Genomic DNA, 24288 nt, shown 5'->3' with positions numbered 1-24288 from the left:
TGGGACCAGAATCTTGACAAGCTTCCTGTACTTACCAGTGGCAAACTACATGGTTTTTAGATGCAGCAATAATGGATTGGCTTTGCAGATTAGATTTAGTAATGTGCCTTCCAAGAAATGAGGAAGAAAACAAAAAGAAAAAGAACCTGATTGCTCCATGATGGCAGAAAAAAAAGAAAAGAAAAAGGAAATTCCTCATCCTCAGAACTAGTAGGTTCATTCTGCAGCTCGTCTATTTTTAGAACCAGCCTGTTTTGCAATTACAAAAAAAAAAATCAGTGACAGAGCCTACGCCTCTGAATTAAGCAGGTGGGTCCTAGGCCATCAGATGGCTGTCCTCACCACAGGCTGCCTTCATTCTTACCTGCATACACCACAGATGCAACGATGCGACTGCATCTCAGCAGTACCCCCACGGAGTCACCAACCAGTGAGTCACTGGTTCCGTCCAAGCTGCTCTGATTCCTCAGTTTGAAAATAATTAAGATGTCTAGGGCCATCTAGTTTATTTTTCCATTTTATTTTGAATTAGTGCTTGTGCTACCCCCAACTTGGTCTAATATATCCAAAGAGATCCAACAGTATTCCTGAAAACATCATTCAGACATTTCCGCTTTTAGTCATGTTAATAATGAGCAAAAGTCCAGATGGGAGGGGTGCATTTGTGGGCACTGGTGGCTCCAGACTAGCACTGTCCAATGGGACACTCTGAAAAGATGGAAGTGTTTCCTCTCCGTGTTGCCCAAAGTAGTCCCTGCTAGCATCTGAAGCATGGCTGGTGTGACAGAGAAACTTAAATTTTACTTAATTTTAATTTTTTAAAAAATAGCTGCCTGAGGCTAGTGGTTGCTTAGAGGAGAGCAAGATCTAGATGATCTTTTAACCATCACAAAAGTTTAGAGTGATTCAGGCTATGCTTTTGCCATATTTGTCTTCTGTCTTTTATCTTTCAGGATGCTAACCTCAGTGGGTTACTTTGCTCTGTCTCTCAATGTCCCTAATTTACATGGAGATATCTACTTGAACTGCTTCCTCTCTGCCTTGATTGAGGTTCCAGCTTATATTATGGCCTGGCTGTTACTGCGCAAGCTTCCCAGGCGCTATATCATAGCTGGCGTCCTCTGCTTCGGAGGAGGTGTGCTCCTCTTGATTCAGCTGGTGCCTGCAGGTAAGAAGTGAACCGAAACCCACACATTGGCGAGGCTGCCTGCCATCGCTGTTCCTTGATGATGTTGCCCGTACATCATAGGCCAATCATAGGTCAATTAGAGAGGTGATAGGTAACCGTGTAGTTTTCTGTGTTCAAAACAACTACTCTCAAATGGAAGAAGTGGCCTTGGGGAATAAGAAATCACCAACCACAAAAGGAGAGTAAGTCTCCTAGTTATCCTCTTCATAGAAAGACTCAACATAAACTCTCAGACCTCTCTCTTTGAGTCATACTCATGTTTCCAAATTTCTTGGTACTTTCGAATCTTTTCTCTGCAGTGTATATTGAGGTATTAACATAGGTAGTGCCTGGTGGTTCTGGAATAAATTTGGTGATTTTTATGGTCTGAATCTTCACGTAGTTAATTAGCACACAAACGAACTTAAACTTCCATTTTCCTCTTGTGTCTTTTTCATAATATTAAAATGTTAAGTCAATAAGTCAATAGACACATAGTGATATACATAGAAATGTACTTCTGAACAGTAATTAAGAGTGTGGAAATGACTGGCCTGTCTCTAAAGATTAAACTTAACTATATTAACATGTTAACAACTCCCCAAGAAACTGTTGGAACAAATGAAAAACAAGTGAGCGAAGGTCACTGGATACCTTGATGCTCTAAAATAACAGGAGGACAAAGTACAAAGACACCGTCACTCTCCATCCCTGCCCCGTCCAATTGTTAGGCCATTTGAATAGAAAACCTTATTGTGGGAATACTTTATGTTAATGAAAACTCCCCATCAAAGCAAAAGCAGTTATTATAACTCTTCAAGGCATGCCTGCATACGGTGGATCTCTTTTCCAGATTACAATTTCTTGTCCATTGGTCTGGTGATGTTGGGGAAATTTGGAGTCACCTCTGCCTTCTCCATGCTGTACGTCTTTACTGCAGAGCTCTACCCTACGCTGGTCAGGAACATGGCTGTGGGCATCACCTCCATGGCCTCCAGGGTGGGCAGCATCATCGCTCCCTACTTTGTCTACCTCGGTGAGATGCATCTGTCCATGTTCTCTCTTTAAATTAGTTTTAAATATGGAGGTAGTAGATTTTCATTGTGAAAAATTCAAACAGCATAGAAAATACTGGAGAAAGTACAAGTTCACCTCTCCTCTCCCAGTTCCCCAAATCACCTTAGCCAATTCTAAGGGTTTGGTGAATCACCCTTCACACATTTTGGTATCACAAATAAAATTATAAACATTGCTTGTAATTCTTTAAAACTTAACACTGTTACCAGAATATCCTTTCAAAAGGCTCTTTTGTTCTGTTTTTAGTAAGTTCATAGACTTCCAGTATCTGTACATGCATAATTTATGTAGCCAATTTCCAGTGAATGGACAATTAGACCATTTCCACATTTTTGCTATTTCAGGTTGAGTGACCCTAATCTGAAAATCTGAAATCCAAAATCTGAAACTTTTTGAAGGTCAGTGTTCAGATTTTGGAACATTTTGGATTTGGATTTTCAGATTATGAATGCTCATTTGGTAAAGTCTATGCAAATATCCCCAAACTCAAAAAGCTGTGAAATTGAAAACACTTTTGGTTCCAAGGATTTTGGATAAAGAATGTTCAACCTGGCTGAGTAGTACTCCATTTTATAAAAAAACCCACATCTTCTTTATCCAGTTTCCAGTCGATGGGCACTTGGGCTGTTTCCAAGCTTTAGCTATTACAAACTGTGCCACTATAAACATAGGTGCACATGTACGGCTGTGGTATGATTCTTTTAATTCTTTTGGGAAGATACCCAGCAGGGGAATAGCTGGGTCAAATGGGACCTGTAGCCCTAGTTCTCTGAGGAATCTCCATACTGATTTCCACAGAGGTTGCACCAGTCTGCACTCCCACCAACAATGGAGAAGGGTTCCTTTCTCCCCACACCCTCACCAGCATTTGTTATTGGTTGATTTCTTGATAGCAGCCATTCTTTCTGGGGTGAGATGGAATCTCAGTGTTGTTTTCATCTGCATCTCTTGAATAACCAGTGTTTTTTTTTATATAAAATGGAGTACTACTCAGCCATAAAGAATGAGAAACTAGAGACATTTATAGCTAAATGGATGCATATTGAGGCCATACTCTTAAGTGAAATAAATAGGACACATGTGTAAATACTGAATAGTTTCTCTAGTGTGAGAAATTGAAAGTGTAAATAAGGATGTAAATGATTAAAATGAATAATTGATAATCTGAAATGAGAAAAGGTCCAAGGGTTTGGGGATGGTGGAAGGGAAAGGGGAAATGGAAGAAGGGAAAGAAAAAATTATGAGAAAAAAAAAATTGGAATCAAACTCTGTGTAAATAAGGAAGGGTGGAGAGGGTGAAGGGTGCACAGGTAATGGGAGAAAAAATAAAAACTAAGATACATCACGTTCTGGTACAAACACCCAGTGATAAATGTAAATGTATTTTATACCTAAAATCTACCAATAAATATATATATATATTTTTAAAAAAGAATGTTCAACCTGTACAAATACTGTAACTTTACCACCCATGTTTGCCTGTGGCACTATACCCTTCAGGCATTTCTTTACCTATATTTGGACTCATAGATAGATTCAAAGAAGTAACATTGCTGGAACAGAGAACACCTTTTTATAACTTCCTAAATATTCCCAAATTGAACTGTAAATATTGTACCCACTTTCAATCCAGCTATCAATAGTGAGAGTGGTTGTCTCCCCATATCCTTCCCATCAATGGGAACTAGCCAATTTTTACATAGTTGGTAACCCATCATATGAAAAATGCACATCACTGTTGCCTTTGTTGCCCTTTCCCTAATTATAAATGCCATCGAGCATGTTTTCATTGAGTTTTAGCCAATCCATTTACTGTTCAGTGAGCCGACTGCACACTGCCCACTCTTCTACTGGTCTTTTCATCTTCTTTCTTTTGGATTTGTGTGAGTTCTCTGCAATGGAAGAAAAGAAAGCCTCTGTATCTACGTTCTAAATAATTTCCCTAGTTTTTCATTTGCATTTTGACTTTATGATTTTTTGCAATGCAAAAACTTTTAGTTTTTATGTAATCAAATGCATCAATCCAGAATAATACCACAGACCGGCTTTCCTAAGATGCTCGGTGGGATGTAGGGTCCCGCGTTCCATGCCTCCTCCTTACTAGGGACTCTATTGGTGAGAAATGTAGGCCCACCTCTCTGTCCTTCCAATCATCTATTGGTTACTTACTGTTTCAAACACACACACACACACACACACACACACACACACACACTCTCTCCAAAGACATACACATTCTCATAAAAGATACATGCTAAATTCTTACAGAGAAATACATTCCTAACGTAAACATTCTCTGCACAGCTCCTCTGAACAATAATATTATACTGTATTTTATTATACAGTGGTCCCCTCTTTGTTCTTCCGTATGCTTTTAAACTATATTCAGATGGTCCAGTTGGGGGAGCCCCAGAGCACCGAGCATTCCACACCTCAAAAGTTATTCTTGTTAGCAACACAAGTCACAGAAACACCTCAGGATCAGTGTTTTTTTCTTGTGTTTTCGGTCAAATAGAATACTATGTATGGGTGTATTTTTCCTCTATACTGTCTGTATGCAGAAAAGAAGGAAGATGAGGATCTGTTATTCCCCTGTCTTAAGCAATTCCACATAAAGAAGAAGTGGAATGACTCTTCCAATTACATATAAAATGAAGATACGTAAATGCTGTGAAAAGAAACCAATTCCAACTACTCAGATCTAAAGAATGACACACTTGAGACATTTGTAGGAAAATAGATCCACCTGGAAAATATAATGTTGAGTCAAATAAACCAGACACACAAGTTTAAATACCAAATGGTATCTCTCATTTGAGTGAGGCAAAGTACAGAAAAGTACAGAAAATGATAAAGGATGGGAAGAAAGGTCCAAGGGGTTGGATCTCTTGCAATAGATAAGTGGTCCAAGGGAACAAGGGTGAGGGGTGAAGAGGAAGGGAAGGGGAAATGAGAGGAATAAAAAAGTGCCATGTACAGGAACCTAATAACCTCAATTTATGTAAACACTATACACCGTAACATGAGCTAAGAGAAATTATATCAGCAAGTACAAAAAAACGGATAAAGGAACCTGAGGGGGAAGGGGGAGGGAAGAGGAAGTGGACTAAAAAGAACAAGCTGTAATATGTTCATGTAACCACTCCCCAAGCTGACTGTAAACTGCACGAACTGCAAACTTGTACTAGTAAAGTAAAAGAAACTAATTCAGGCACAGTACTTTGACATAGCCTGTCTGACACTTATTATTTATTGCTTTAAATTGGATTGAACATATTACTTAGATTTTAAAGAGTCTCAGGACTCTGTGGACCTTGCTTTCCACTGTAGCCTATGGGTTTACACAAAAGCAAAGTGACACTGGAATTATGACGGCCACAGCCTGTCACTGAAACATCCTACTCAACCTCTTGCCCCTTGATGCCCCATCTCCTGTTACCTCCACCTTAAGAGACGAACTCTGGTAGGCAAAGACTTCTGTCAAAGGGACATCTGTCACACATGACTAAGCAGTAACTTAAAAGATACCAGCTGGGGCCGGGGATTTAACTCAGTGGTTTTGCCGCCTGCGGCGCAAGTGCAAGAACCTGACTTCGATCCCCCGTACCAAAAAAAAAAAGATACCAGTTGACAAGAAAGAATACAAGAATCTTATGATAATGGAATATCAATTAGGTAAATGATTATGAAATTGCAGTCAAGGACATCTGCCAAGAAGAAACTGATATTTTGCTTCTGAAAATGTTTCAACTTACCTAGCACAAAGAATCAACAGCTGGGATCTCATCTTATTAAAAAGCTTCTGCACTGCAAGAGAAACCACCAGCAGAGCTCAGAGACAACCTACAATGTGGGAAAAAATTTTCAGCAGCTGTAACTCAGACAAAGGGCTACTATCTAGAATATATAAAGAATTGAAAAAAATCAGACCCCCCAAATTGAAAGACCCAATTCAAAAATGGGCATCTGAAATGAACAGACATTTCTCAGACAAAGATGTAAAAGCAGCAAATAAACATATGAAAAAATGTTCAACATCACTGGTCATTCGAGAGATGCAGATGAAAACAACACTGAGATTCTACCTCACCCCAGAAAGAATGGCTGCTATCAAGAGATCAACCAATAACAAATGCTGGTGGGGGTGTGGGGAGAAAGGAACCCTTCTCCATTGTTGGTGGGAGTGCAGACTGGTGCAACCTCTGTGGAAATCAGTATGGAGATACCTCAAAGAACTAGGATTGGAGGTCCCATTTGACCCAGCTATTCCCCTGCTGGGTATATTCCCCCCAAAATTAAAAGAATCATACCACAGCGGCATATGTGCACCCATGTTTATAGCGGCACAGTTTGTAATAGCTAAAGCTTGGAAACAGCCCAAGTGCCCATCAACTGGAGTCTGGATAAAGAAAATGTGGTTTTTTATAAAATGGAGTACTATTCAGCCATAAAGAACGAGAAACTAGAGACATTTATAGCTAAATGGATGCATATCCAGGGCATACTCTTAAGTGAAGTAAATAGGACACACATGTGTAAATACCAAATAGTGTCTCTAGTGTGAGAAACTGAAAGTTTTTCTTTCTTTTTTTTTTGTTTTGGTACTGGGGATCAATCTCCGGTCTTTGCGCTTTCGAGGCAGACAGCAGAACCACTGAGCTAAATGCCTGGCCCAAGAGAAACTGAAAGTTTAAATAAGGGTTAAAATGATTAGAATAAATAATTGATAACTTGAAATAGGAAGAAAGGTCCAAAGGGGTAGGGGTGATGGGAGAGGAAGGGGAAAGGAAAGAAGGGAAAGGAAAAATTGTGAGAAAAGAAAAAAAAAGGAAACAAAGTCTATGTAAATAGGGAAGGGCTGAGGGGGTGAAGGGTGCACAGGTAATGGGGAAAAAATAAGAACCAAGATCTATCATGTACAGGTACAAGCACCCAATGATAACTGTAAACGTATTGTATACCTAAAATGTACCAATAAAAGAATTTAAGAATTAAAAAAAGGAAAAAAAAGAATAAAAAAAGAAAATGTTCCAACTTAAACTGCTCTTGTATACTGTTTGCCACCTTCACAAAATGATTCTCAAGAGTGTTCAGGAATCTCTGGGTCTAACCAACGTCCTTGTGTTTGGTGGTTTGCAGGTGGTTACAACCGACTTCTGCCCTACACTGTCATGGGCAGTCTGACTGTCCTCATTGGAATTGTCACCCTTTTCTTCCCTGAAAGCTTTGGGGTGGCTCTACCAGAGACCTTAGAAGAGATGCAGAAAGTGAAAGGGTAAGTGGAATTTAAAATAATTTGAAAAATAAACATGAAAGACTAGCTAGGCAGCCTGGGCAACTTAGTGAGACCCTGTCTCAAAATAAAAGGGCTGTGGATGCAGCTCAGTGGTAGAGCGCTTGCTTGGCATATGCAGGACCCTGGCTTCAATCTCCAGTACTGGAAAAAAAAAAGGAAGGTTCTGAAAAAGGAGAATGCTAAGTAGAGACCAGCTCTGTCAGATAATGAAGCATACTGTTAAGCAAGTGAAGTAATGGTATAAAAACTCTGGTCAGTGGTGGAGGGTACAGTTCAAGATAAAACCCAAGAAAATAATAATTCAGTATGTGATAAAAAGTAGCAATTCAAAATGGGAGGAGTTAAATTATTCAGTAAAAACTGTTAGAACATAGACATTTTGAGGAAATAAAAATATGGAATCCTATCCATTATATCTAGATTAAAGTCAGAAAGGTAAAAAAAAGTTTGAAGTATAAAATCATAAATGTACCTAAAGAGAACATATTTTTATAGTTGTTTTTGTGGTGCTGGGGATGGAGCCCAGGAAATTGTGCATGCTAGGCAAGTGCTCACCACTGAGCTACACTCACAACCTGGAAAACACGAATATTTTTATAACCCTTAGAGCCAGTCTTTCAGAGAATATTGTCAAAATGAAAGAGCCATAAAGGAAAAGATTGATATACCTAGCCATACAATTTTTAAAAAGCAAAAATGAACCATAAAGAAAAAAGTAAGTAAGACTTTATAAAGTAAATATTTGCAACACAAAATGCAGATGTGGGCTAATACAGGTAATATACAAAAGGCTCTTAGTAATCAGTGGAAAAAAAGACAACACAGTAAGAAAACTGTTTAAAGACATAAACAGGCAGTTTATAGAAGATGAAAGTTAAATTTCCAATATGCACATGAAAAATTACTTGTCCACACTAGAAATGCAAAATAAAATACAGTATTTTTCATACTGCAGGATTGGGGGAGTGGGCCTTTCTGACACCTTTGTGACCCTACAGTTCCGTTCAATCCAGACACCACTTGGATTTCGCATCAGGCTCCACAGGTTTAAGGGCTCCCCCCACCCTGCCACTGTCCTCACTTCACGTGCCAAGCAAGCTCCCCACACTTGTGTCTGACCTGGCTGGAAAGTCAGCTTTTCCACAGTTCCCCACCTCATGTTCAGTGATTTGCCAAGAACACTTCCCAGACCTTAGGAAAACACTTCTCTAATTCTCAGCAGTGTGTGACAAAGGACACAGCGAGCGACCAGATGAGAGGTTCAGAGGCCGGCTCTGTCTCTGGAGTGGAGCTGGGTGCACCATCAGTGGTAGAGTGCTTGCCTAGTGTGCACAACGCCCTGGGTTCTAGTCCTAGTTCCACAAAAACAACAATGAAGCTTAGCAATATGGAGAAATTGCGATTCTAAGGTGAATCTACCTGGCTTAATATCCCACATGTACTGTTTCAATTCAGGGGATTTAGCTCAGTGGCGCCACCGCCACCTGCCTCCCAAGCGCAAGGTCCCAAGTTTGATCCTTGGTACCAATCAATCAATCAATAAATAAATAAATTCAGGGAAAACATTTACGTTTTCTTGAACCTCAGTATTCCCATCTATTATATGGGAATATTTATGGCTAGTTTGAGGTCATAAAAGTAGTGTTTAGAGTATTTGGCCATAATCAAGCTAAGTGTATGTGTACATGAATTTGATTCCTGACAAAACATGTACTACAAAGGTACCCATTTTTATATTTTCTTCTAAGGATATACAATGATGCCTCAGTTGTCAAGCGGTTCTAAGCTCAAACTTTCCACTGCTCAAACAGCAAAGTTCAAAAAAAATCTGCTTGGTGTTCATAACTTTGCTGATAGTCGAATCAAAAAACCAACCTAAAGAAACCTGTACAGGGCCACAGACTCTCACCCAGCCAACGTATAGTGCTTGTGTTAGTGGTTACAACGTTTGTCTTTTTTGTTTTGTTTTTTGAGACAGGATCTCACTATGTAGCCCAGGCTGGCCTTGAATTCACAGTGATCCTCCTGCCTCAGCCTCCCAAGTGCTGGGATTACAGGCATGTGGCACCGCACCTAGCCTGCTTTTGCACTATATTTGCATAAAATATCATAACCGTGGCTCCAAAGAAAGTGATACCAGCAGTAAAGCTAAAAGTTTTCCTCAAAGCAGGAAAACTTTGAGAACCACAATAGAGTTAAAGAAAGAAATTGTGAAATTTGTTGAAGTCTTGGAAAAATAAATTTATAAGTGTAATTTCGGGGCCTCGGAACCAATTATTTGGTTTTCCATTATTTCTTATGGGAAAAATATGTTCCGTTCTTGAACTTTTCAGTGTTTGAACATGAATTTGGACAAATTGAGTTTGACAACCAAGGTATCACTGTAACTACTTCAGTATCAACTTTAACTGTCAAGATATTCATCCCCACTCCTCTGTCCTTTCCTCAGGAAAACTGTGAATGAGTTTAAATTCTGGGTTTTATATTTAATTAAGAAAATGATCCCAGATGTTCAAAATCATAAAATAGTGGATCTATACTCGGAGAGCCTTCAATTAGAGTTCAAAGAATTACTTGTTCCTTGTTTGGAGAAATGTTTTTCAGTGTGGCTTTTTTTTTTTTTTGGTACCGGGGATCGAACTCAGGTCCTTGCGCTTGCGCAGCAGGCCGCAAAACCACTGAGCTAAGTCCCCACTCCTCAGTGTGGCTTTTTGAGAAGAATCTTGACTGTTTAATTTTCTTTAGCAGCAATTGTATTTTCAGGTTCAGATCTGGGAAAAAATCAAAAGACTCAAAGGAGAGAGAAGAAAGTCCCAAGGTTCTAATAACCGCATTCTGATAAAATTTGTTCTGCATTTGGCAAACCAGACAAACACCTAAGACTCTCTGAAGAAACCAAAGCCTCTCCTGCTGAAATGGACTCACAGTAACAAGCAACACTACAACAGACCTTGCTACAGAGAGAGAAGTGCTTATTGTCTTGTAAATGCTGAACCACTCTTCCAGATAACCCCCTTATTTTTAAACACAAACATTGCCAGAGAGTCCTCTTTACTAATTAATTCTATGAAATGTGTTTGTAAGATTTTTTGAAAATGTGTTAGTCAAGGACTGGCAAAATCCATCTAAAGAGTAACACCCTTTTCCCTGCGTACCAATTCCATCCAAATAAAAAGGTCACTGCGTTAATACCACTATGACATGACCACAGTGCGTAGCAATATGTAGATGTGTACATGTGGAAGACGATTACACAATGTGCAGGTTCTGAATCCTTAAACTCAACCAACCTACATTGACAGTTGCTGACCTGTACTATGCAGTTAAACCTATGATGGCTGTGTCTGTATTGAATATGTACAGACTTTTTTATTGTAATTATTGCCTAAGCAATATAGTATAATGGCTATTCAAATAACACTTACATTGTATCAGGTATTGTAAGTCATCTGGACTTAAGTGTACAGGAGGAAATGTGTCAGTTATATGCAAATGCCACACCATTTTATATGATGGACTATCGTTGTGGTATCCAAGAGGGTCTTAGAACTAATTTCCCAAGGATACTGGGGACAACTGTCTACAGTATTCATATCCAGAAAATGTTACACCCTCCTTTGAACATTATTTTTTTTTATACTTGGAATCAAACTCAGGACCTTGCATTTGTCAGGCAGGTGCAGTGCCACTGAGGTAAATCCCCGGCCCTCCTTTGAGAAGAATGGATGGATGTTAGAAAAATAAGCTTTTCCCTCTATCATCACACTCATACAGAGCATTTCTGTGTGGGGAGGTAGTTGTCCCCCCACACAACACGAAGTTCTCCAGAAGATGCCTAGGTCTAAATGAAGACTTCAATCCAATTCTGACGCTAGCTACCTGGAGAGAATGTCAAAGCCCATAGGACCAAGGGCTCGGTCCATAAGATGGCCCCGCTTTTGATGCCTACTGCAAGACCAGGCCACCATACTTCTGACCAATAAGGTCAGGGCTCCCAGGACCTCCTGGTCATATTTGCTAGGAGGACTCACAGAATTCAGGGAAACACACTTGCCAGTCTGTTAAGCAGGATGCAGATGAACAGCCAAAGAAGACATGCAAAGGGCCCTTCCTGCAAATGGATGTGCTCACCTGTGCACCTTATCCCAAAAGCTCTTCAGATCACCATCAGGAGTTGGACAGAGCTTGCTCTCCGGCACCCCCATCCCAGAGGTCAGTGGGTGAGTTGAAAGTTCCAGTCCTTTTATCTTCTGTCACTTGGTCTTCTGGTGGTGGGTCCCTTCCTGAGGCCACAGCATAAGTAATTAGTATAAAGTTACCAAAGGAGTTTATGATGAATAACAAAAGAACTCCTTTCTAGTCAGGAAATTCCAGTGGATTTAGGAGCTCTAAAATAAGAACCAGGGATGAAAATCAAATATATTCATATTATATCACAATGGCGGATATAAATAGTGTTCTGCACGTGAAATGCAGCAAGAGATTAATAAATAAGTTTCTGTAGCTTATCTGCCTTCAAGAAGGAGTCCTAAATTATCTAGCTACAATTGCAGCAGTTGTGCCTCAAAGCCTATTGAATGGTCCCTGTCTGCTATGCTTTTTTTTTTAAGAGCATGTGACAAAGCCTTCTGTTTCCTAAAACTAGCTTACAATATGATATATTTTGCCAGGAAAAAGAAAAATCAGGAAAACTGGACAAACCAGTTAGATGGGTAGAGAATGCTTGCATGCCCCACAGCTGAGAGGAGCGAGCGCTGAGAAAGAAGGCTGCCAAAGTTTAAAACTGTTCCTTTCCCGAGCACGTACCTTCCTGCACACCTCATTCCGTGTATCCTGTGCAATGGCAGAACCTCAGAGCCAGAGTGAGCAGTGTCCAAAGCAGAAGGTGGAAGCCACTGAGAGGATAATATACTGCTAGGCAGGCTGAGATCACTTAGCCCAGTTACTGCTGCAGGCCTGGAGCAGTGTGCTGTCCTTTCAAGTGGCTTCTGCAGAGCAGCCCTGTGGCGAGGGACTCGTCCTCGATCATATCCAGAGATACAGCCTCCCCTGGGCAGGGAAGCCACTAGTTTTGACACGCTGCTTGTTATTGGCATCGCCTCCTAAAAGCGATTACCATTGCTGTAACATCTCAATAAGCTGCTCAGCTCTGCCGGTTCTCTCTGGATATTTTCCCTATGTCGTCCACATTTTCTATCTTAGACACTGACACACTGATTCTCATTTTGGATTGTTGCTTTAATCCCTGCACGATATCATGCTCAGCGGTTGGCAGGGCAGGTGCCTGGCCTGCAGCTGGTCTAGATGCCTCTGCACCAGCCCGCCAGCCGCCATGCCGCCTGGGTGCGGGGAGCAGACCGTGGAGCCTCCTAAGAAGCTGTCCTTAAACTCTTCCCACTAGACTAGCAGGGGCTGCTCATGCCTCTCCTCTGTGCTCGTCTAGGACTTGTCACCCTTGCTCAGTTGTCCTTGTAGGTGGCTCTCGGCTCTGGGAGGCCAGGCACCTACCTGGCTCATCTTTTCCTCTTCCCTAGTGCTGTTCAGCATAGTGCTTCCATGGTAATAGCCACTTGATGTTTATCTTCACTAAAATATAACTCTAGGGGCCAGGGATTTAGCTCAGTGGTTCTGCCGACTGCCTCGCAAACGCAAGGACTGGAGTTCAGTCCCTAGTACCAAAAAAACAAAAACAAAATAAAATATAACTCTAACTTGGTTGAAATGTTTTTTGGGGTTGGGGAGGGGCATTAAGACAGGGTCTCACTATGCAGTTCAGGCTGGCCTTGAACTTATTATTTAGTCCAGACTGGCCTCAAACTCACACTGATCCTCCTGCCTCAGCCTCCCTAGTACTAGGATCACAGGTGTGCGCCACCATACCTGGCTTGGAAATGTTGTTTAATGGGTAGACATTTTAATTTTTATGCACCTAAACATTAAATGCTCTTAAAGTTTTTGTAAATATAAAAAGTAAGGGTGCGTATTTGGGGGGGGGGGGGGTACCAGGGATCCAACTTGGGACCTTATGCTTTCGAGGCAGGCAGCAGAACCACTGAGCTAAAATCGCTGGCCCAGGGGTATGTTATTTAACTTGTATTGCTGTTTGTGTGGGGACTCTGTAATAGTAAAAGATGACTTTTTTTAAAAAACCAGGATCTTACTATGTAGCCCAGGCTGGTCTCAAACATGCTATGATCCTCCTGCCTCAACCTCTTGAGTGCTGGGATTATAGGTGTGCACCACCACGCCCAGCTAAGAGACAATGTTTACAAAAGTAAACAAGTGCACAAATGATTGTGTCTCTGCTAGTTCAAAGACCAATTAGACAACACACGTCAGAATAGATATTTGATTAAATTCAAATAAACTGCTAATTTTTTTTTTTTTTAAACTGCTAATTTTTAAAACTGCTTTTTAAGGGCCAGGGATTTAGCTCAGTGGTTCTGCCGCCTGCCTGAAAAGCACAAGGTTTGGAGTTCGATCCCTGGTACCAAAAAACCCCCTGCTTTTTAAATTCATAGTATCTCTTCTGGGAATTAAACATAAGATAAAATAAATAGATTTTATTATGAACTTTTAAAGAAATCTATACATCAGAAAATCTTAAAATTAACAGAAATTGGAAAACTATGAACCAAAAATATTATATGTGCTGCCAAAGCAAGCACTGAACCAAAAATATTGAGCCAAGTTACCTTTCTGTATATGCACCATTAAAAAACTTTTTATTAGTATATGTTTATGGTACATAGATTATGTTTATCTTGGGGAATCAGTATATATACATATTATGTCTTGGTCATAGGTAGTAAGTTTTAGGCCAGGGATTTAGCTCAGTGGTTACGCTGCCTGTCTTGCCAACACAAGGACCTGAGTTCGATCCCCAGTTCCAAATAAATAAATAAATAAATAAACAAACATAGGTAGTAAGTTTTAAGATGCTCATTCATGCTCCAGTTAAAGCAGATAGTAGGAGGGCTAAGTAGCCTTCGGAGACAGCCTTGGGTCTGTCACTTACCAGCTGTGTGGCCTTCAGCCAGTTATTTCTTCATGAACTTCAGCTTCTTTGTCCATATTGGGAGTAATTCCGTGAGATAATGAATGCATAGTGTCCGCAACATGCCTGGAGCAAGTGTTTTCTCTATCTCTGCTCTCACGTATCCTCACTTCCTTTCTTGTCGAGTTTAAATTTCATGCTTAATTATTATGATCAAATTCCTTAATTTCTTTTTCTTTTTTTGGTACCGGGGATCAAACTCAGGTCCTTGTGCTTGCGTAGCAGGAGGCAAAACCACTGAGCTAAATCCCCCGCCTCCTTAATTTCTTAATCCAACTTACCTCTCGGACGAAGGATGACCTGACTCCAGTTCGGTCCTACCTACACACATCTTTTCCCTTCACCTGCCCAGCTGAGTGAAACTGGAAAAAAGTACGCAAACCTGGTGACCAGCTTCACTTTCACCATCAGCAACTTCCAGAGGACCCGAGAGCCCTGGTCCATTCCCTATTTGGGATGACCTTTTCTTCACAAGCTCACAAGCCCAACACCTTCTGTGCCACACTCACCCACATCTGGGCTTTTGCTTCCTGCTGCACTAGAAACTAGAAGCAAGGGGAAAGAACATCATCCAGAAGCCCTTCCCGTCCCCCCTGGCCCATGTGCCTCACTTCCTGTCTTTCCTCCATTGTTTAAGATCAGCGTTTGGTCCCCCTAGCATGGGCCCTCAACCCCTATGCACTTGTAGTCCTCCCTGGCTCTTCTCCCAGCCCTGACCCACTCCAGGACCTGCTCCCGACTTCTCCGTCCTCAGTCTTCTCCCTCGCGGGTGGATCCTCCTCGTTCAGCGGGCAGGCAGCCGTTCCTCTACAGTGCTGAAAAGTTCTGTCAACCCCACTGCTGCCTTTGGCTGCTGCCTTGTTTCTCTCTGTCCTCTTACAGTGAAACTCCTCGAAAGATGGCTCTAGACTGCTGCTTCCAATTTTTTGCCTTCCAGTTTTCTCTGGAACCCATTACACATAGGCTTTAGCCCCCACTTTTCACTAGGAAGTTTTCTCTGGTTCCCCAGTGACCTACATGTTTCCAAGTTTAATGATTACTCCAGTCCTCCTCTTACCTGAGCTCTCCAGGCGTTTGATGAATCCAGTTCTCTGTCTTCCAGGAAATGCTTTCTCGGACCCCACACTTGCTGGGTTTCCCGTTCACCTCAGTAGCTGCTCCTTCCCCATCTTCTCTGTCCTTTCTTGTCTCCCTGACTGCTTAGCACTGGAGTGCTCAGAACTTAGTGTTTGGTTCTCTTCCTCTTTTGAATACCCAGTCTCATGGTTCTAAATATCACCTCCACATTGACAACCACCAAATGAAAATAAGCTCACAGACTGCGCACTCAGTATATCCTCCCTTGAGTGCATGCTACACATCTCAAATCGAGCAGTCCAAATTTGACTGGTACGTAATTGCATAATTGCCTGTCCTCATCGTCTCTACCTAAAGTCATCTCCATCTCAAAAAGTGGCAACTGCACTGTTTTTGTTTGTTTGTTTTTGTTCTTTCTCCCCATAGCCCAAATCCAACTTGCCCGTACATCTTTGGCCATAATTTCAACATATCTAGACTCTGGCTTCTTGGCTGGATTCTGCTGGCTTCCTAACAGGTCCCTTCTTGCTCATTCTTGGGCTGCTCCCCTTTGACCTACTGTCTCTGTGGCAGAGTCACCTCAATCAGATCATGATGCTTTTCTGCTCAGAAACTTCCAGCAGCTTCCTATTTTAGATTTTTTAAAAGTACAGTGCCTGCTGGGCATGGTAGCGGAGCCCTGTGATCCCAGCTCTAGGGAGGCTGAGGCAGGAGGATTGTTGTAAATTCAAGGCCAACCTGGGCTACACAGTGAGTTCAAGGTCAGCCTGAACTAATAGTGAAACCCTGTCTCAAAAACAAACAAGCAAAAAAAGAGCACAATGCCTCACACTGGCCTGTAAGTAGGAGGACTACACATCACTCTTGATCCAGGAGGGTCCCAATTTGTATTTATTGACACAGTGTAATTATCCATAGCCCTTCTCCCACCTTTCACTCTCCAAGTCTCCCAGTGTCGCTGGGCAGGATGGGCACGTCTCTAGGCACGTCACTTGGGAGGCTGAGGCAGGAGGATTATTTGAGCCCAGAAATTTGACTCCAGCCGGGGCAACATAGCAAGAACCAGTCTCAAAAACTAAAGTAAAAAGATAAATTAAGTCTCCCAACCTGGATGCGAAATTATATATGGTCACTGGTTCATAGGGCCCTACTCTATCTGGCCCTCTGCCCATCAGCCCTCCATCTCTCTCCCTTGCTCTCTTCATGCAGGTTGCCCTATACCCTTTGAATACGTGGACACGCTTCCCGAGTTCCCTCTGCCCAGGGCACTCTGTGTACTTTGTCCCATTCTGTCTGTCCTAACCTTACTCATCCATGCTTCATTTTTCTCCACAGTTCTTTCCACTCTCTGACTCCCTCGGTATTTGCTTCTTCCTCCACTGGAATGTACGCTCCATGAGGAGCACCCAGCGATCCTCAGCATTCAGAAGTGTTCAGGGGTGGGGGTAGCTAGTGGTAGAGCACTCGCCTAGCACGCCCAGCGCCCGGGCTTTGCTCTCCAGGACTGCAAACAAAGCAGAACAAAACACAGTGTTTGGCACAGGATGAATGCTTAGTAAATATCTGCTGAGCAAATGAGTGAACATGTCATCATCATCATCATCATCATTATTTTTTTTTTTTGGAATGTACTTTTTTTACGAAATCAATATTGTGAGGAGCTTTGTTTATTTTTTGAAAAATTTCCAGTCCATAATTTAAGAGGTTGTGTAGCTGCAGGCAATTTCCATAGTTCCCATTGTTCTGGTCCCAAAAAAGCATTATTTAAAACAGTCCTGGGTTGAGGGGGAGAAAGTCCACCGTCATGTCATGTCGTAAGACCTTTATGATGATTTCTATCCAAAGAGTCCGTGGTTTGATTTCAACTAACTTGTGTAACATAATCACATGACAAAGTTTTAATATCATCACTACAATTATTTAAAAACATTCCTCTTGGACCCCAATCTATTATAGAATAATTACTTAATGAATATAATGTCATGGGGAGATGGGCGTCAAGATCACCTAGGCTTACATTTATATACATTGTTTTGATAAGAAAATCCTTTACACACTGGATATGACCCTCTTTTTGAATTATAGGTATAGTTATAGGATCTGGCCAATGACATTGCTGAAAGCATGTCCATAATCGTACGGGAACCCAGAACAGGAAGGAAGATGTAAGCCCACCACTGTTCTTGAGTTTTAAAACGAGCAGGATCCTCCCCTAAACAAAGAGACAATGATTCATAACCTAAAGAAGTATTAAAAGGAGTTCCCTCTTCAGAGCGAAAGGTGGGAATCCCCATTCCCAAAGGAGGAGGTAAATAAGTAGATTCATTAGTATAAACCAAGGGGCCAACCTCATTCCGTTTTACAATTTCCAATAAAGGTGGATGGGGGACATAAGCCCAATAATATCATCATCATTATTATAGTTGAATGGGAAAAGTAATTTATTAGTTTTCAAAAGAGAAAACATTGGCTAATAAACCTTCCAAACTGTTCTGCTTGACAAGTAACCAGTTGAAAGAATACTGTGATGGTGTTTTCTATCCTTGGCTTTTTCTTCTGGGGGTGGCTGGTACTAGAGATTGAATGTGGGGCTTTCACGCTGAGCTACATTCCCAGCCCTTTTCTATTTTTTATTTTGAGACGGTCTCGCCAAACTGTCTTGGCTCAAACTTCCAGTCTTCCTGCCTCAGGTGCTCAGAGTGCTGGGATTACAGGTATGAGCCGCCTTGGCCAGCTACACCATTTTCCAAGTAACACATCAGCAGAGCACAGAAACTGCACAATTCAACACTGATGAGATTTTTAAGGAGGTGCATTCTCATACTCCTCTAAATTGCTTTTCTTTTTTCTGGAAAACAAATTGGCAGTGCTTCCAGAGGCTTAAAATGCTTGGTTTGTGGTTTGATTTGTTGGTTTTTACTTTTTGAATTATTAAGTCCATAACTATGAACAATCAAAGGTAGGGAAGTGCTTAGGAATATACATGTTTATTACAGCATTTTTGTAATTTAAAAAAATTAAGTATAAAAGCAGTTAAATGATGTCTTTATGAAGGAATATTATGCAGCTTTTAAAGATAGTGTTTAATAATTATTTTTAATAAAATGATAAAGTGTTTGTGATATAATGCACATATTTAAAATCCGTATGAGTAGGCTGGAAGCATAGCTCAGTGTACTTGCCTAGCATGCACAAAGTGTTGGGTTGGGTTCAACCCCCAGCATTACACACACACACACACACACACACACACACACACAAACATACACACATGGGCGCCAGTATTACCTAAATAATGAATGAATGAATAAACTATGTTTAAAAGGCATGAATAAAAGACTGGAGAAAGAATGTTAAAATATCTACAGTAGGTATGTTTAGATGTTAGAAAAATAGATGACTTTTGTTTTTGCTTCTTTTCTGTAGTTTTCCACACTTTACAGATGTTTCCTGAATAATATGTATTATCTTTTTAATCATAAAGAAACTTAAAATTTTTTAAATTGAATGTCTACTGAATGCTAGGTTATGGTAATTTTTCCCTTTTTTCATTTGGCTCTTTTCTTTCCTTTCTTTCTTTTGTGCGAAGGATAGAACCCAGAGCCTTGAGCATGCTAGCAAAGCGTTCTATCACTGAGGTACACTCCAACCCCTAATTCCAGTCTTGGGAGTCAAAGAGGAAGAACGGGAAGAATGTAAAATGCGAACCCTGGGAACGCGGTCTGGAGAGATTCTAAAGTCCTGCCTGCCGTCCCAGCAGCCAGCCCTGAGCTCCCATCTTGAACTGATCTCTGAGGAGGCTGAAACCCAGGTCAAAGTCATTTTCTGCAGCTCAGAGCTGGCTGTTTGTTCAGCTCCCATTCATTCTTCTGGAGCAGCAGTCACCTTTACCCTAGTTTAGACCAAGCCAAGTTGGATCTGCTGAGATGAATCACCTTGTCCCAAGGTTACATTTAACAGATTGGTAAACAGATTGTAAAAAAAAAAAAAAAAATTATGAGGATGTGAACTCTCACCCAGAGGATCTATCTGTGTTGACACAGAAAACTCTAAGCCTGATTCTGAGAACCTTGAGACAAGCATCCTCTAGCACTGCCAATGCCGTCCTCCTTGTCAGAGCTCCTGTCCCCAAGGCTGCAGTCCCTCCCGCCTGCTCGCCCACCTGCTCACCCTCCCGCTGGGGCTGCTCCTGGTCCTGGGCCTCTGGAAGCCCCTTCCTTTACCCAGGTACACCCCCGGTTGGCCTCCCTCTCCTGACCTGTGCAGAGGCCTGTTTCCCCGAGAACTCTCCTGTCACCGGGCTCTGTCTCTTGGAGGGAGGCTGCTCCTTTCTCACTTGGCCAGGAACTTGAGGGCCAGAGGCGCTGTTTTCCTGGTTCCGCACAGTGGTCTCCAAACCATAGCTCCTCCACTCTCACCTTCACAGGGTGCCCCTTTGGGTCTGTCCTGTGCCTTCCGGCTGCTGTTACCAGCAGCTCGCCTGGCTGTAGTCAGAGAAGCCTCTGGAGTCCAGCTCCAGGTGTCAGTGGCTGCTCACCAGGATGAGCGACGCCACTCCTGCTTGTCTGTACTTGGCTTTACCTGTACTTCACCCCCTCGTGGCTGGGGACACACCCTGGGCCCTGTCATGGCCACACCAGCCCCGCCTCACTCTGGGACCTTTTGTTTTCCTCCCAGCCCTTCAGCTCTGACCTGACATCATCTCTGCTCCCCTGCAGTTTATTCTTCTGAATCCCCCAGTTCACGCATATGCTTGCCACTGTCCTGGTTCTTTTCATTTTTTCCCATTCACCGTCCTTAATCACTTTAATTTCTCTTCCAGGGCAGTCACACAAACTAGCCTCTTTCCATGATGAGCAAAACAACAGGAGACCAATTCAAGCACAGAGTGAAAACTGGGCAGCTAGGCATGGTGGCACTCACCTGCAATCCTAGCTCTCTGGGAGACTGAGACAGGAGGGTCAAAAGTTCAAGCTCACCCTGGGCAACTTAGTGAAACCCTGCTCAAATGAAGGAAAACTAAGAGACTCTGTCACTGCAAACGTGAACCAATAAAAAATAAAAACAGAAAAATATTTACAACTTCTACACACAAAGGTGCAAAATAAATGAATGTAAAGGCAACCCATGAACTGGAAAAGAATAATTGCAAACCATATATCTGATAAGGGGCTAATATCGAGAATATATAAATAACTATAATTTAATAAGAAAAACAACTTGATGAAAATTGGGTAAAAGACAAAGTAGACATGTCTCCAAAGAAAATATACAGTGGCCAACAAGCACATATAAATAAGATGCTCAACATCATTAATCATTAGGGAAATGCAAATCAAAGTCTCACTGAGATACTACCTCACACCCATTAGGATGCCTACTATCAAAATAAAAACCTCAGGGGCCAGGGATTTAGCTCAGTGGCGCAGCACCTGACCAGCAAGCCCAAGGCCCTGGGTTCGACTCCAGTACCAAAAAAGAAAAGTAAAAAAAAAGACCAAAAAAAAAAAAAAATTAATTAAAAATTAAAAAAAAAAAAAACCTCAGAAAATAAGATGTTGGTGAGGACGTAGAGAAATTGGACCATTGCTGGTGAAAATGTATAGTGGTATAGCTAACATGGGAAAAAAATATATATGAAGCTTCTTCTGAAAGTTAAAGACAGGATTGGGGAATATAGGTCAGTGGCAGAGTGTTTGCCTAGCATGTGTGAGGCCCTGAGTTCAAACCCCCGCTCCGCAACAAAACAAAACAAAAATTTAGATGTAGAGTTACCACATGATTCAGGAATTCCAATTCTGGGCATATATCCCAAAGAATCAAAAGCAGATACGCAGATAGATATTGTATACCTATGTCCATAGCAGCATTATTTACAATAGTAACTCAAGTGTCCATTAATGGATAAAAGGGTAAACCAAATGTAGTATGTACATTTAATGAATGGAACATTATTCAGTCTTAAAAAAGAAGGAAATTCTAATACATGCTATGACACATAGGAATCTTGAGGACATACTAAGTGGCAATAAATCATTCACAAAAGGTCGTATGCTACCGGGCCAGGGATTTAGCTCAGTGGCACTGCGCCTGCCTCGAAAGCACAAGGTCCAGAGTTCAATCCCCAGTACCAAAAAAAACCCCAAAACATGCTACCTCATCTATGATGTGCCTATAGTGGTCAAATTCATAGGGACAGGAAGTAGAATAGTGGTTGCCGAGGGCAGGAGAGAGGAGTTACAGTTGAATGGGTAAAGCAGTTTTGAGAGATAAAAAGAATTCTAGGTGGTAGTGGTTGCACAATAGTGCACATGTAACTAATGTAACTAAACTCTATGATTAAAATAGTTACAGTGGCTGGGCCTGATGACACACACCTATAATCCCAGCACTCGGGAGGCTGAGGCAGGAGGATCACTGCCAAGTTCAAGGCCAGCTTGAGCTATACAGTGAGTTCAAGACCAGCCTGAACTACATAGAGAGACCCTGTCTCAAAAAGTCAATCAATCAAACAAAATGGTTACAGTGGTAAATTTTATGTTACATGTATTTTGCTACGATTTTTTAAAAATGAATGTAAATTTTAACTTCCCAAAGCCCCATCCTAGCAACCTTGTGCTTTTCTTATGCTGGTCATCAAAGCCAGGGTCTTGCACGTGCTAAGCTTGTGTTCTACCCACCACGTTGTACTCCAAGTCCCCAAACCTACCCTAAGTTCGCCACTTGTCTCTTCCACGGCTGCCTTGCTCCTCGGGGCCGTCATAAACTCGCTCTGATGCCGCACCAGCTTCCTACCAGTCAGCCCATCCTCATTCTTCGTTCTCCGTGCAGCAGCCAGAATGCTTCCTTTCCGATAGAAATCAGACCCTATCTGTTCTGTTCAAAAGTACTCTGAGAGTTTCTCACCTTGAGTAAAATTCGCCCTCCTTCCCACGTTGTCTCCAAGCACCAGAGCAGCCAGCCTCTGCATAAACTGGCTGCGGGCCGACCGGTCCGCCTTCCGTCCCTCACCGTGCGCTCTGATCACTGTGTTCCATTCACGCTCCGTTACTACACTTTGGCCGAGAAGCGATCACGCTCTGTTACTCAAACACCCAGCTGTGTCCCTGCCTCACAGTCTGCACGCACTGCTGGGATGCTTGGGACACTCCCTTCCCGCGGCGTCACAGGAGAGGCTCCGTCTCCTCCCTGTACCTCAGCCTGGAAAGCACCTCCTCAGAGAGCGTGCCACGGACCATTCAGTCTCCAGCAGCCGACTCGGTCACTGTACACCAGCACTGTCTTATTTCTTATCGTCACTTACCACTACTTGAAATTTGTATTTAGTTTTACAAGTTTATGGCCAGCCTCTCCCTTCCCCAGCTAAAATGTGAACTACAAGAGAACAGATTGCTTCCTCAATACCCAGAACATCTCATTTGCCAAATGAATGAGGAATTAAATAGCACCGGTGACCCAGTGTTCCTAGGTAGATAGTTGATAGATAGACAGACAGACAGACAGATCTCCTTTAGGAAAACTCATGTTTCTAACATCAGCTCTCACTAGACTCTTTCCCATCTATTCTAGAATGTCTTTCGAGTACCAGTCTTCAAAGTGCAAGTAGCATATTTCACATTTGATTTTATGCAAGGAGAGAATGAGTTCACTGCTAATAGGATAGGCAAATTTATTGCAATGTATAATTTTTCTGTGGAATTCAAAAACTGCCTTGTATCTCTTGAAGCCAAAATGTGAATTTTCATATTAAAAATTATACTCCTCTAAAGAAAAATTCTGAAAATCACAGTCCTTACAGAACTGTTCACAATATTTGTTTATAGATTTTTCTTCTAGTCTTCTGAATGTTTCAAGGCCCTTTCTCTTTATGATTAGCTATTTGTTCAAGCCAAGAGAGACCAAGGTTAAAATGCAGGATTATATAGAGGAGAAATGTGAAATGTGATTTCTCTGGCCCTTTTATTGTGCAGCCAGCCCCCTTCCAAGTCTACCCCCAGGAACAGGGGGCTCATGAATACAGACCTCTGTGTAGTTTTTTTGTTTGTTTTTTTTTTGCATTCTTGTATACAGTGAGCAGTGATGAACTCAAGGTTTAGCACATCTATCACCTTAAATTTTTATCATTTCTTTACGGTGAGTACATTCAAATTCCTCTCTTCTAACCATTTTTGGACAACTTCTCCTGATCTTCAATCAACGTAGCTGCTTACCACTTGCCACCAGGTGTACACCGCTGCCCTATCCCTTTGAGAAGTGGCGGGCACAGATGGCTCCATCTGGGTGCAAGTCCCTTTTCTAGTTATGCATGGATATTCAGCAGTGCAAGGAAAAACTGGGTAGGTTCTCTGAGGGTCCTGAAAAGTTTGCTGATGGTTTCCATACACTAACAATGGCTTTTGCTCTGACCTGGCGAGATGTCCAGTTCACCTTGGCCTCTTGCCGCACAGCAGTAGAAAGGAAGAAGATGACAAGGGCTGCAAACAGTCTAATGATGAAGCCTTCAAAGCTTCATCCTCTGATAATCTGCCAGCTGCTGCGTTATTTGGGTCCCAAGAGGGGCCTGGGCGGGATTATAACACGGGGTGGAGAAGCCAAACAAAAGTTATACATCAA

General features: G+C 41.9%; 1 protein-coding gene and 2 long non-coding RNA genes across 8 annotated transcripts in view; 2 read left to right on the top strand and 1 right to left on the bottom strand.

Annotated features, from left to right (window-relative positions):
• The window catches only part of LOC101721755 (solute carrier family 22 member 4), a 58241-nt gene extending 47503 nt beyond the window's left edge, over positions 1 to 10738 (top strand). For 3 of the 4 annotated variants that reach the window (XM_013079055.3, XM_087194556.1, XM_087194558.1), the window contains exons 7-10: positions 954 to 1168; positions 2022 to 2204; positions 7385 to 7520; positions 10290 to 10738. In XM_013079055.3, the coding sequence (XP_012934509.3) occupies positions 954 to 1168; positions 2022 to 2204; positions 7385 to 7520; positions 10290 to 10380 (625 nt within the window). In that variant the 3' untranslated portion in view covers positions 10381 to 10738. The remainder of the gene's footprint in view (positions 1 to 953; positions 1169 to 2021; positions 2205 to 7384; positions 7521 to 10289) is intronic. The other variant, XM_013079058.3, reaches the window with a different exon arrangement.
• LOC106010945 (uncharacterized) lies at positions 505 to 23032 on the bottom strand. 3 transcript variants are annotated; one of them, XR_001184634.3, is made up of 3 exons: positions 22385 to 23032; positions 11673 to 17179; positions 505 to 4137 (listed from the first exon to the last, which is right to left on the bottom strand). It is a non-coding gene; the product is annotated as an uncharacterized LOC106010945 (long non-coding RNA). The 3 variants fall into 3 exon arrangements; XR_002388299.2 differs by having other exon boundaries at positions 22582 to 23032; XR_002388298.2 differs by lacking the exon at positions 22385 to 23032 and adding an exon at positions 19934 to 20500.
• On the top strand, positions 19717 to 23706 carry LOC147823015 (uncharacterized). The gene is made up of 2 exons (XR_015444668.1): positions 19717 to 19902; positions 20498 to 23706. It is a non-coding gene; the product is annotated as an uncharacterized LOC147823015 (long non-coding RNA).
• Positions 23707 to 24288: the final 582 nt, after the last annotated feature.

The sequence above is a fragment of the Heterocephalus glaber genome, unplaced genomic scaffold (assembly GCF_053883595.1).
Source record: "Heterocephalus glaber isolate CG9 unplaced genomic scaffold, H.glaber_assembly_v1.0 deba00001606, whole genome shotgun sequence".
In the NCBI taxonomy this organism is placed as follows: domain Eukaryota; kingdom Metazoa; phylum Chordata; class Mammalia; order Rodentia; family Bathyergidae; genus Heterocephalus; species Heterocephalus glaber.
The sequence above is the reverse complement of the archived record's forward strand: the minus strand, read 5'-3'. Positions and strand labels throughout refer to the sequence as shown.